Source organism: Curcuma longa, chromosome 5, assembly GCF_044706935.1.
Source record: "Curcuma longa cultivar G26 ecotype Majalengka, Jawa Barat chromosome 5, ITB_CL_G26_1.1, whole genome shotgun sequence".
NCBI lineage: Eukaryota > Viridiplantae > Streptophyta > Magnoliopsida > Zingiberales > Zingiberaceae > Curcuma > Curcuma longa.
The window spans coordinates 9,460,561-9,472,623 of NC_133865.1; the positions used below are offsets into that span (position 1 = coordinate 9,460,561).

General features: G+C 36.2%; 1 protein-coding gene across 1 annotated transcript; it reads right to left on the reverse strand.

The window, feature by feature from the left end:
* Positions 1 to 775: 775 nt before the first annotated feature.
* LOC141829831 (uncharacterized) lies at positions 776 to 11,562 on the reverse strand. The gene is made up of 14 exons (XM_074717329.1): positions 11,493 to 11,562; positions 11,258 to 11,370; positions 8,265 to 8,434; positions 7,854 to 8,000; positions 7,579 to 7,630; positions 7,232 to 7,406; positions 6,667 to 6,749; positions 5,156 to 5,362; positions 4,478 to 4,594; positions 2,485 to 2,632; positions 2,192 to 2,299; positions 1,523 to 1,588; positions 1,172 to 1,440; positions 776 to 859 (listed from the first exon to the last, which is right to left on the reverse strand). Exons 1-14 carry the CDS (start codon positions 11,560 to 11,562, stop codon positions 776 to 778), a joined length of 1,809 nt encoding a protein of 602 aa, XP_074573430.1.
* Between the last annotated feature and the right edge of the window lie 501 nt (positions 11,563 to 12,063).

Here is a 12,063-nt window from a genome sequence, read left to right on the forward strand (position 1 = left end):
TTTCACAGATAAATTTAGATTATTAATTTATTTAAAATCGATTAAAATGAATAAAAATTTAATTGTTCAAAGTCAGTCTAGAATAACATTAATAATTAATTAATATTATATAAAAAAATACAAAGAATAATCTCACATCAAAAAAATTTGATAAATTTCTCTTTCTTATTAATATTGCTGTGTTAATAAAATTAACACAAAAACTCATACTCTTTTCTCACAAACGAACAAATGCTCACATCTACAAGCCCACAGCTTGCCACACGGTACACATACATCTCATCTTGTACATTCAGAATCCAAAAAACTTTAAAAAAAAAAAATCACTGATCTCAAAATTTAAAATACTATTATTCTGAAACATCGTCGTTATATTTTGAAAAATAAATTACTACTATCCGTCCACACCTATAGCAGAGCAATATCAATTTGCATCCTTCCAGCATCCACCCACCAACCAACATAATACTCAACAAATATTGAAGAAAATTTTTTTCCATTTGATAAACACATCACAATATCCGATGAAAAGGAAAAACAGAAACAAAAATCTAGTAATTTCCATCACAATATTTTGTCAACAGGAAACAAGAATACTAGAAATGTGTTTATCTTTTGGTTTGTTGAATTTAGAATTAAACATAAAATTCCTAGAAGGTTAAAAGATTCAGCTGTTTATTTTACGTAGCATAGAAAAATAATAATAATAACTACAGTGAACCGAAAAGGGATCAAAATGAGTTGGGTGAATTGTTACAAATTTTTACACTACGGATCAAGCAAGCCCTTCTTCGACTTGTGACACCAGCAGTTCCACGTCCATCCACCAGCTGCAATCTTCAACAGCTTCCTCCTCGTTCTGCAGAGTGCCACGCAATGTGAAACTAGTAAATTATTAAACCCACCAAATGTGCTTACAAAATATGCATACAGAAGAAGCATGAAAATGTTGTCAGTTAGTACGATAACAAAATGATAAGAACTGGAAATACTAAGTCTAACACATGCAGGATCACAAATTTCCTTTCTCTCCGTGATTGTGGTGACTTTTCAAGAAATCCAGTGGTTAAGCCAGACCACCGGATTGAGGTTGAAGTCTTAATTGAATCTGGCATCCTAGTTAATTGTTATTCACCATACACAAATCTAACGAAAATTAGTAAGGTCTGACCAGAATTCCAAAATCAGGTGCATTCCTTGAATTTTCGACACAATCTGCATACTTCATGGCTTCCTGCAACCAGCTATTTTCTTCCATACAGCTTTCGGTAACCGACTTGTCGTCATCATTTGAGTAAAGTTCCAAATGGATTCCACCAAGATCACCATTGATGTTTGTGTCCAAATCCTCCCTGATATTACTCACCTCAGTTGAATTCAGCAATGGAACATTGTCAGGAATCACATCATATGGTAATGGCCGTAAAGGAGACCGATAACCTGTTACAAGTAGTATGTTAAGTAGTGTAAAAGGGCCTGTTCAATAAACCTAAGCGAGTAATACCAGAATGACAAACCATACCTCTACAATCAGGATCATAACACTTCTGGTAATACATGGCTCTATGAAGATCAGCAACGTACATAACTGAACCACAAACAGGTGAGACCAATGTTCGATATTTTACGATGTTAGCCAACTATAATACTGATAAGTAATAAATGAATGTTGAATCACAATCAAGCATGCAACAAGAAGTAGAATCCTGAATTTATAGCCACCCACCTCAAAGCCCTACTACATGCAATGGAAAGAAAAGAGTAGCAAACATTCTAATCACTGACAGTCTGAGGTGAGGTAGAGAAGACCAGCAAAATTATTGTCATACAAATACATCGACACAATCAAAACAAGTATCTGAAGACAACCTCAAATCTCAATCTATACTGCCTGACAAAGATGCAATATATCTTGTAGTACATAAGATGCACAGTAGACCAGTCAGGTATACTACCACACCAGTTCAAGCCCAAGTTTGACTATGAGACCTTAAACCATGATACAGAGTTCAAAATAATGTATTAGAAGCCAAACAATGTCATTTCAGAATACACTGCAATGATTCTCTTGAGAAGCCCATTTGATAGAATAGATTTGAATCAACAAAACAGAAAAAACAAACCCACAGCAAGTTGAGCAAATGTTGTACACAAGGAAAGATTCTAGAGCAATGCTCAACAAACAACTTACCATGATTGCTTTTATGTTCTCTACCAATCCTCTCACAATATCTGCTTCTTAACATACTGTAAACAATTAGGCCATGTGATGAAAACCAATACCAACTTCGAATTTTTCCTGGAACGAAAGAAATCATCAAGTTAATACCAGATTTATGTAACCATGAAACCATAAATACCTATACCAAATGTAGAACTGAATGTGAGGCAGCAACACATACCAGCAACCAAATCCAAGAGCCCCAAAAACATCAATACAAAAAATTCAGGAGGATCATTACATGAGAGTATCTAAAGGAATACCTAAAGCATTCCCTGATGATGCTATATATTCCACAAATGCATCTAAAGCTGGAAATGGAGATTTTCCTGTGGTGTATGTGTTTGGGAAATCACTTCTATATACATCAAATGCAGCATATTGTGAAACATCTTGAGCTTGTTGTTGAACCTGATCTACAAACAATCAAGACTTAGAAGGCGCAATAGTAAGAAAATGAAGAGGCAACAAATTCTATAGAAAGTTAGAAACACTAGGTGAAAACTGGTTCCATAGGGTTGCACTCTGTTTTAAGAAATACAAAAAAGGAATTGCTATGGACTTTTAAAAGAGCACAATGGTGATACAATGAAGAAGCAATAAATTTTTACACAAACAATTGTACAGTGTTGATTTCATAAGGCACCACATTATCTTAAACAATAGAATAAATAATTGCAAAAAGTGTATATCAATTAAGATTTCTTGAGAACAGAAGGTTTGAAACATGATAAAGACAAGCACTTGCCATTGCAAACATCACAGCATTCTCTGATCAAACATTGTGCTATTTCAGAACCAGACTGTTAGGCTGCGTTTGGTTTACAGTAGACAGAAATACAGAGACAGAAATACAGAAATACAGTAGAGACAGGGACGCATTTACAATGGTCTCTGTATCGTGTTTGGTAATACAGAGACAGGGACACTGTTGGCCGATTTCGGTCGGAATTCGGCCGGATTCCGGCCGAATCGAGGTCGGAGTCCGGCCGCGATCGACGCGCCGGCGCCGGGCGCGTCGACCGCGGTCGGACTCCGACCCCGATTCGGCCGAAATCCGACCGGAATCCAGCCGAATTCCGGCCAACCGTGGCTGGAGCGCGCAGGGCTCTGTTTTTGGTCGGATTCCGGCCGGATTTCCGCCACAATCCGATCGGAATCCGACGCCGGCCGGAGCGCCGGCGAGTTGCGCGTCCAACGCGCCCGGCCTGGCGGCCGGCAGTGACCGGACGACGGCGCGACGGTGCCGGAAGCGGAGATGGGTAGTTTTTGTCTCCGTCTCTGTTTCAGTGTCCCCATTTTTACAGTGGACAGAAATGGAGACAAAGACGGAGACAGAAATCCTATTTCTGTATCTGTCTCTCAAAATCAAACGGGGACAGAGACAAAAATTTCTACGCTGTCTCTGTATTTGTGTCCCTGTCTCTGAAACCAAACGCTACCTTACAGTACAACACTACTAAGAAATGTTACACACTCCTAATGTAACTAAGAAATGACACAATTTTGCAACTTGTGTGATAAGTGAACATCATATTGTTTTGATTAATTGATTATACTACAGCAGGATCCAAGTTGTGATTTATGGATATCTCAAAAAACCAGCAGAAATAAAAAGAGAAATCAATGAAACAAGGAATTTACGACAAAGTAGTTCATCATATAGGAAAAAAGAAATGATTTTTACAGGTTAATAGTGTGCATGATTGAATATTTATTTAGGAATCAAGTACTTGTAGATTGAAAAGTAATAAGCTATTTTCAATCAGAATAAAGAAAGAAACTGTATCTATAGCAGAATTTCAAACTACATCATTTCTTTACTCTGAGGCTCTTTGACGAACTCAATAGTTCTAAAGTGATGTACTATTCTTGGAAACCTCAATAAACTGTCTAACTGTTAGGATGCCATTAGTATTTTTTTTCTCAAGTAACCAAACTAATACTAAAAACATCATTTCAAAACAGTTGAATAGATACAAATAGGCGGTGCTATATGTCATATGCATTCAAATACAGTAGTTTGCTGGAGGAAAATTATATTATGACAATCAAACAGCTCATATCAGTAAAGTGCTGAAGTCTTTTCAGCTCAACAATATCATTCAGCATTTATTATATTGTTTTGTGTATTAAAGTAGGTTAGGCCATCCTAATATAAGATTGGCAAAACTATTGAGTACACCATTCAAATCCTTTCTTCGATCACTTAGTAAAAATATCTATGAAGAATATAACACACAAATAGTAGATTACCTCAAAATCAAAGCACAAGGTTTTTCTGCAATCCGCATCTATTTGACAAACTAAAAATTTACTGCAATCACAGTCCATTCTGCAGATTAAGGATTCCATGAACACTTCCTGTTTACTCTGTAATAGAATATGCAGGAAAAATGAGATAAATCATGAGCACTGAGCTTGAATGAGCTAATAAAAAAAGGACAGGGAAGGATGTAAAAATTCTTTAGACTACCCGTATGATTTGCATCAGTCTTGCAATAGAAGAATTAGTGAAGTCAATGCAATCAGGTTCTTGTACCGAGACTAGTGAAAACTCAACTGGATATATAAGCATAAGCCTAGTAGGAGGTACACCCAATACAGTAAAAATTGTCAGGTCTTAAATTTCCTGCAATTATGATGGAAACTTTTCTCCAGAAGGAAATTTCTTATCTATTTTCACTAGTGTTTGATATACATATGCAAATAAGATGATTTATTCAAATTAAAATACTAGAGATTTTCTAACAAAAAGAATTTGTGATTCTAAATCTATTTAATGAGTACAATTAACAGATAAGTCCAACACAAACAAGTCATAATAATATGATCTGTTTATTGTACAAATGAAACAACGCAACAGGAGTGCAGTTGCCATTTTCCTATATAGGTAAAAAGTAGCAGCGACATTATTGAAGAAGAAATACTCACCATGTTTTTACATTTAAAGCGTTCAGTAGGCAAAAGAAAAGAATTCTTCCCGGACTTTGAAGAAAAAGCTAGACGGAAACAACGATTTCGAGAATAGACAGCATTGTCAAGAAAAAGTTGAAGATCAGAAGAGCTAGCATCTTTCTTGACATGCAATTTGTCAACCTGCGGGACACTTCCCCTTTGACTGGTGATACGAGAACACATCTAATCAGCAAAAAGTGAGAGTTACATATACATTTACATAACTAAGCAAAATATATATAGTACCCAATAATTAAAATTGATGAAATTATAAACAAAGCTTCTGACAATATTCCCTTTTAGCGGAAATAACTTGACAATTTATAAATTAGGACAAATAAACTAATTCAAATCATGTCAGCATTTGACAACCTTGCAAATCTGAGATCTTCGTTTTCAATTATTTTATGCAACCTTTTGTTTCAGCAGCTTTAGGTCTTTCATCTATCAAAATTCTAAGAAAGGTAAAAGAGAACAGGCACATGTAAAACAGCATAAGCAATCCAAAGGGACATAGAAATCATTCTAATTTGTAAAAATACTCAACATTCATCTTCCAGTTATAAGATCTAACTCTAACATAATTGTTCAGACTACTTTATGAAACAGTTAATTTCCCAAATTGGAACTCAAATCTTTTAAGTAATTTGATTAATCATGTCAAACAGTAGAAGCAAAGAAGCTGCTACACAGATGAACCTGCCAATCAAGCCTAAATCTCATGCAACCATGGTAGATTTTGGGTCCAATGGCATTATGAATATCAAACAGCATTAAAAGTTCCGAGACATTTTCAAATAGCATAATAAAGTCATTGTTGGACAAATCCACCATCAACATTTATTCTCCTGGTTAAGCCCAACTCTAATTGATTGTTAATCAGTTGCTTGCCAGACAGACATTCTCTAAATTCGAACTTGAATATTTAAATATTTAATATCATGTCAAAGCTATCACCTGATGCCATCAGTGTAAATTTTACAGTTGTAGTTGCTTTGGGTCAGGTGGCATGGCAGGGTCAGAAGCATCTGACTGATAAGTGGCATTGGAAAACTACTTTACAGTTATTTTGAAAGAAATGGATTCACTTTATAACTAAGGAATCAATATGACATGGACCTTGGCAAAAATTTCTCTCTTCAATCCTCTAAGTGAAAACATAAATCACATCTTGCAAATTTTACAAGGGACTTAAGCCAAAAAAAAAAAGAGGCAAACAACTCTATAGGCCGAAATATTTTATGAGAATTAGAATACGATGTTCTACTAATAAGATTTTTCTTCATCACTAAAACCTATAACACCCGAACCAGGAAAACTCCAAATGAGATTCTCTCTTTTTTGAAATATAACAAAAACTTGCTTGGAAAATAAATTGGTCAGTATAGTTAACAAATTTATGTAGAAATAATAACAACTAGAAATTTCTTGATATCGTAAAAGTTACAAGGATGTAGAAAACAATGACTTTATAAATCTTCAAGTACCTCCATAACAAATGCACCAACATGTAAGTTGTCCTTGAAGGCAACTTTTGGTATGCGAATAATCACATGGCGAGAAAATTTTACTGCAAAATGAAATTTACTTTATCCAAACTGAACAATTAACTCATGGTTTATAAGTGCATATGTAATCAGTCCTATGCTAGTTTCTTTGGATGCAACAATTTAGAAGAAATAGGCAAAAAAAACACTAACGTTCAAGAGAACGAATTCCATATGAATAATAAGTTAATAGCAATTTAATATCACAGAATAATTGTACAATTCAAATTTGTTTACATTGTTTAGTCACATAACATAACACCTCCAATTATATCAATGCATTATAAAAGTGAACATTGATGACCACGATAATACTAATTGCTCTGACATATGAAGGTAATGCAAATCTATATATAAATTGTATCTAACTAATATCTGAACTAGGATATAGGTGGATTGCATCATAGGAAGCAGATTAGGTATATAAAAACAGATATAATGTTAAGACAAAAGGACAGATTACAGTAACATGCAATATACAGATGAACAAACACAAAGAAGATACCTGGAGTGGATGAATCAAGTTCTATGATCCATCCATTATTTCCTTCAATTGAATACTTATCAAATAAGAGATCGTAAGTAAATGACACCAAGATGTCCACCATTTCATCAACATCTTTGTCAGCATTGACTTTCTTATCAAACTCCAAATCAAAATATAAGTGGCAGGGCATACCCTGTCAAAAATAACTTGTGAAACATAAAGTTATTTTTAGTATATTACAAATTTAGAAAAGAAGGCATATTTGGTATTAAAAAGAAATTAATCAAACGAGTGATTCTATTTCATATGAAGTAGCATGCTTGTCATTTTTACTCCTTTACACAAGCTAGGAGATAAACTATCACCTCTTGAATGACTTCGTAGTGATGACGTAACTTAGAATCCATACCTATATACCTGCAATGGCAAAAGAAGCTTTCACATTCTACAGAAACTAATTCAGACAAACTAATGAAAAGGAATTATGGTAACTTGAGTGTTTTAATTCTTCAATCATGTTTTTTATTTTGAGTTCTCAAGTAATTCTACCTTTGCAATCAGAAAAACATATGAATGGTCTTAGTGAATAGCATTCAAATTGAACATTTCAGAGAATGAAAAGTCAGCATCACATGGTAACCTTCTCCAGAATTCATTGTATGTAGAGGCAAGAAACCTTCTTTGTCCACTCAAGTGATCTTGATAACTAAACAGTTTAGCTTGTGCATGCCCTTTCAAGAATCTGATTGCTTCCTCTTGTCTTGGGAAAGTTGCCCAGACACCTTTCCTGTATAAGGTTAACAATTAATTGAGACAATGAACAAAATTTAGTTCAAAATGTTATATTTTAAAATGATGGTCAGCCTTGTAAGAACCAATTGAAATTTCAACATTCAACCCACTAGGATATAAAGTAAAGTCATTTCTTAACTTACTGTTTGGATCAAAGAGAACAACAACAATGCAAGCCATGAATGTTATAACATCAATATAGTGGTATTGGGAGGAGAGGGAAAAAAAACATCTAACAGAGTGTAGCATAAAGAGTTACCTTGAAATGAAGTCATTTTCTTCATTGAGATCAACATGAATCTCATGCAACAATCGAAGCAATCGTGATGGTCTTTTAACTGGAGCTCCATGCGGAGACCCATAAAAAATAATAGGAGAAATCTGCTTTCCGCTCTTTAGTTTGAATGCTGCAGACATATATGTACCATGCTGAGAAGATGAATGACAGAATTAACAATTATTATAAAGTTTGATGACTAAAGGTTGCAATACTAATATCTTATGGAAATTAAGTGGCTAAGAAGTAACTCACATATTCACAAGATCTTGTTTCAAACTATTCGGGTTACACAAACTGTTCCTCGGAATAAGCACATACATCTTTAGAAAAGCGATTTTATAATACAATACATTGTTTAAGACCCCATACCATACTAGATGGAATCATGTGGTACTAGGTGGATTTGTCAAAATATATCGATCCATATTACTAAAATTGGATATTGATTGACACTAGTAATCTCTTTTTGTTGCATGCACCGATCGTGTTGATGACTATCATAGCAGCCAATCCTAAACATGCCTTGGCATACTACAATATGTGTTAAGATGAATTCAAGTAATGCTTCTTTTTTAGCCTTGTTTCTCTCAAATTTTAATACGATTGATATGGTGGAAGAATGCAACCTCCACATTGTCCGAGAGGTCTAGAATTGTGCTGAGTTGTCAGTCAAAGTCAAGGTGAGTTGGACACGTCCCGAAGGAGTAGCAAGTTAGACTTAGATGAAATCTCCCAAGGAGCTTGGGTTGCCTGGTGACGAGTTGAGTTCCGTAACTTGTCCTCAACCGCCGAGCTCAGCCTTGGGGCCCGACCCCGACCCCGACCTAGACTTAGGCCTCAGGTACCAACTTCAGCCTCGGGTCCTGACCTAGGCCTTGAGCCCCGACCTCAGCTTCGATCGGATCTCAATCGCCGACCTCGGTCTCGAACCCCGACCTAAACCTCGAGCGCCGACCTCATTCTCAACTCAAGTCTCAGGCACCAACTTTAACCTCGACCTCGGGCCCCGACCTCAACCTCGACTAAGATCCCCAACACCGACCCTGGCCTCAGGCCCTAACCTAGATTGCAGACCCCGACCTCATATTCAACTCAAGCCTCAAGCACCAACTTCAGCCTCGGGCCCCAACCTCAACCTCGACTCAAGTCTCAAGCACCGACCCCGACCTAGGCCACAAGCTGCGACCTCATCCTCGACTCAGGCCTTAGGTGTCAACCTCAACCTCAAGCACCGACCTCAACCTCGACCTTATCCACCCCTAATTGGAATCTGTATGGTTGTTTCAACTTCAAGACCGTTTCTCCTAAAAAACAGAGAGAACTATAGCGCATATCCCGGAAGACCAAGGCAATGAGAGGACGTATTTCGGAGCCTTCCATAAATGAGAGCGTATATTCAGAGCATATCATAAACGGGAGCGTGTATTTTGAAGCATACCCTAAATGGGAGCATGTATCTCAGAGTCTGCCATAAACGAAAGCGCATGTTTCAGAGAATTGGTACGATGATAGCCCTTTAAAAGACTGCTCACTTCCATGGGCATAGGTATGCACACACGAAACCCTAACTTCCATTAGCACTTCTTCTTCTTCAAATCAAACCTTAACTTGAGCGTTGGAGTGACATGTCGGGATTCACTCCCAGTGTCATTCTAATTCTCTTTTGTAGTGCTTTTCAAATACTTTCGTCCTCTTCAGCAGTAACCTCCGGGGAACATGCTTGTCAGTCGTTTACCAACCGATGACTAGATCATCTATGATATTTAACCGAAACAACGATTATCCAATAATTTTCTTTTTATATGTAAATAAGTTAATTGAAAATTATAATAGTACACATGAATTCAATCTAGCAAACATTTAATTAAAATAAAATAAAACAATTTTAAATTTAATTACTAATTGATATATCCTTACCAAAAGTTTTTTAAAACAAGACTACTCGACAAAGGATTAAGTGAGCATTCATTAAAATTCATCTCGTCGTGCTTTAACACATCAAAATTAAAGCATGCTAAGTGTTAGCACAATATGATGCTCATTCAGATCAAAACTCTATCCCATAGAATAATACTTCAATAATTGTTCCCAAGCATATAGTTGATTTTCCTTCTTCACCTCCTTTCATCCTTCCCAATTTACCAACAACAACATGCATCAACAACATAGTAATGAAATTGTATTGTTCCAATCAAAGATGAAAAGTCTAACATGGGTCAAGATTTCAATCCTTGATAAAATAAATAAAGAAACTATTCATATAATAAATTGGCCCTAACAAAACAATGATTTATCACCTTCTTACTGTTACAAAACTCTAAGAAAATGATTCACATGATAAACCAATGAAACTAACTGACTTGGTAAATGAGGAAAATATTTATTATGACCACAATGCCAGGCTGCAAGTGTGTAACCACATGCACATAAGTTCAGAAGAAACCCAACATATATCATGTTTTCTACAAAGTTGGAAAGAAAAGCTGGTCAAGTATGCTTTTAAATGTGAGAATTGATCTTAGTTAATGATATTAATGATTCTGTAACAATGCAAAGGTGATTAAATGGATCTGAAATTCTGAATACCCTTCTAGTTAGAAAGCATCGCTACAAACCTCTTAGAAGAACATTACATAACTGAGATAAAAGTTATGGGTTAACCATGACAAAAGCAAATTCTACAACACATCCATCGTTACAAGATGAAGAAGAAACAGTGTCACAATAACTAGAATGGCAACAGGAGAAAAATCATGACAAGTTCAAATACAAAATTCACAAAAGAATTGACATCAAAATTCTTTCTGGCAACAAGTAATACATGCAGAGTACACACTGCATGCTGCTGTCACATGCAATTAATAAGAAAATCAGTTACCATTCGGGTACATGAAAAAGGTTAACACACAAGATGCGATCTTTCTCTAAATTAGACTTTCACTTTAATGCGAAATGAGAAATACAGAAAATACCTTCTCTTTTTCACCCGAATCCTTACAGGATTGCTTAGATGAGCTTGGCATTGAAACTTCAGGCGCCTTCTCGAGTCTCGCGACCGAGAGCCTTCTTTCTCTGACTGCCGATTCTGGCACACAAATATCTCCCAAGATCAAGCCGGTTACGGAGAAAGAGACCAAAATCGGGCCTCAAATGATTAAACTAAGAATAACCAAGGAATCAAAATGGCAAGTAATTAGGGTTTCTCACCGGGGGTGGAGACTCCGCACTTGAAGCAGGCGAAGAGCCGGTCGACGTCGTCCTTTGGGTCGTAGGCCATCTTTGTGAGCCCAGCGCTGGCGACAGCGATGCCTCCGCTTTGCCCTCCTCTCCCGCCGGAACGGCGAACGAGCGGAAGCGAGAAGATCGGGGAGAGAATCGGCCGGTGTGTTTTGAAAGAGTTGGAGCGGGAAGAGTGGACAGAGAGACAAGAAATGGGCCTCCCTTTTCAGAAAAGCCCACGGGCTTTCGCACGTTACCATTTGCGGTAAAAAAAAAAAAACCTGACCGACCGTACAAATTAAGAACCGGAAGCCAACCCGGGCCGACGTTTATTGCTGACGTCATCTTGACAATCTCTCTTTTATAAAAACATTAATTTATTTAAAATATATAGAGAGAGAGCTATTTTATATTTAAATTCTTTTATTAATTTAATAAAAATTACTCAAACTTGATTAAAATTCATCCTAAGTAGATAAAAAAGTATATAAAAGTGATTTAGAATTAAGGATATCTTTCATATGAGAAATATAATAAAAGGATGATTTTGATAATCAGA

What these genes read in the sequence shown, in the direction of transcription:
- LOC141829831 (XM_074717329.1), bottom strand. Translation starts at nt 11,562, where the DNA reads ATGGCCTACGACCCAAAGGACGACGTCGACCGGCTCTTCGCCTGCTTC. An exon ending in GTGCGGAGTCTCCACCCCCG is followed by an intron (nt 11,371 to 11,492) that starts GTGAGAAACCCT and finishes TTTGTGTGCCAG; the next exon opens with AATCGGCAGTCAGAGAAAGA. An exon ending in GCTTTAAATGTAAAAACATG is followed by an intron (nt 4,595 to 5,155) that starts GTGAGTATTTCT and finishes ATTCTATTACAG; the next exon opens with AGTAAACAGGAAGTGTTCAT.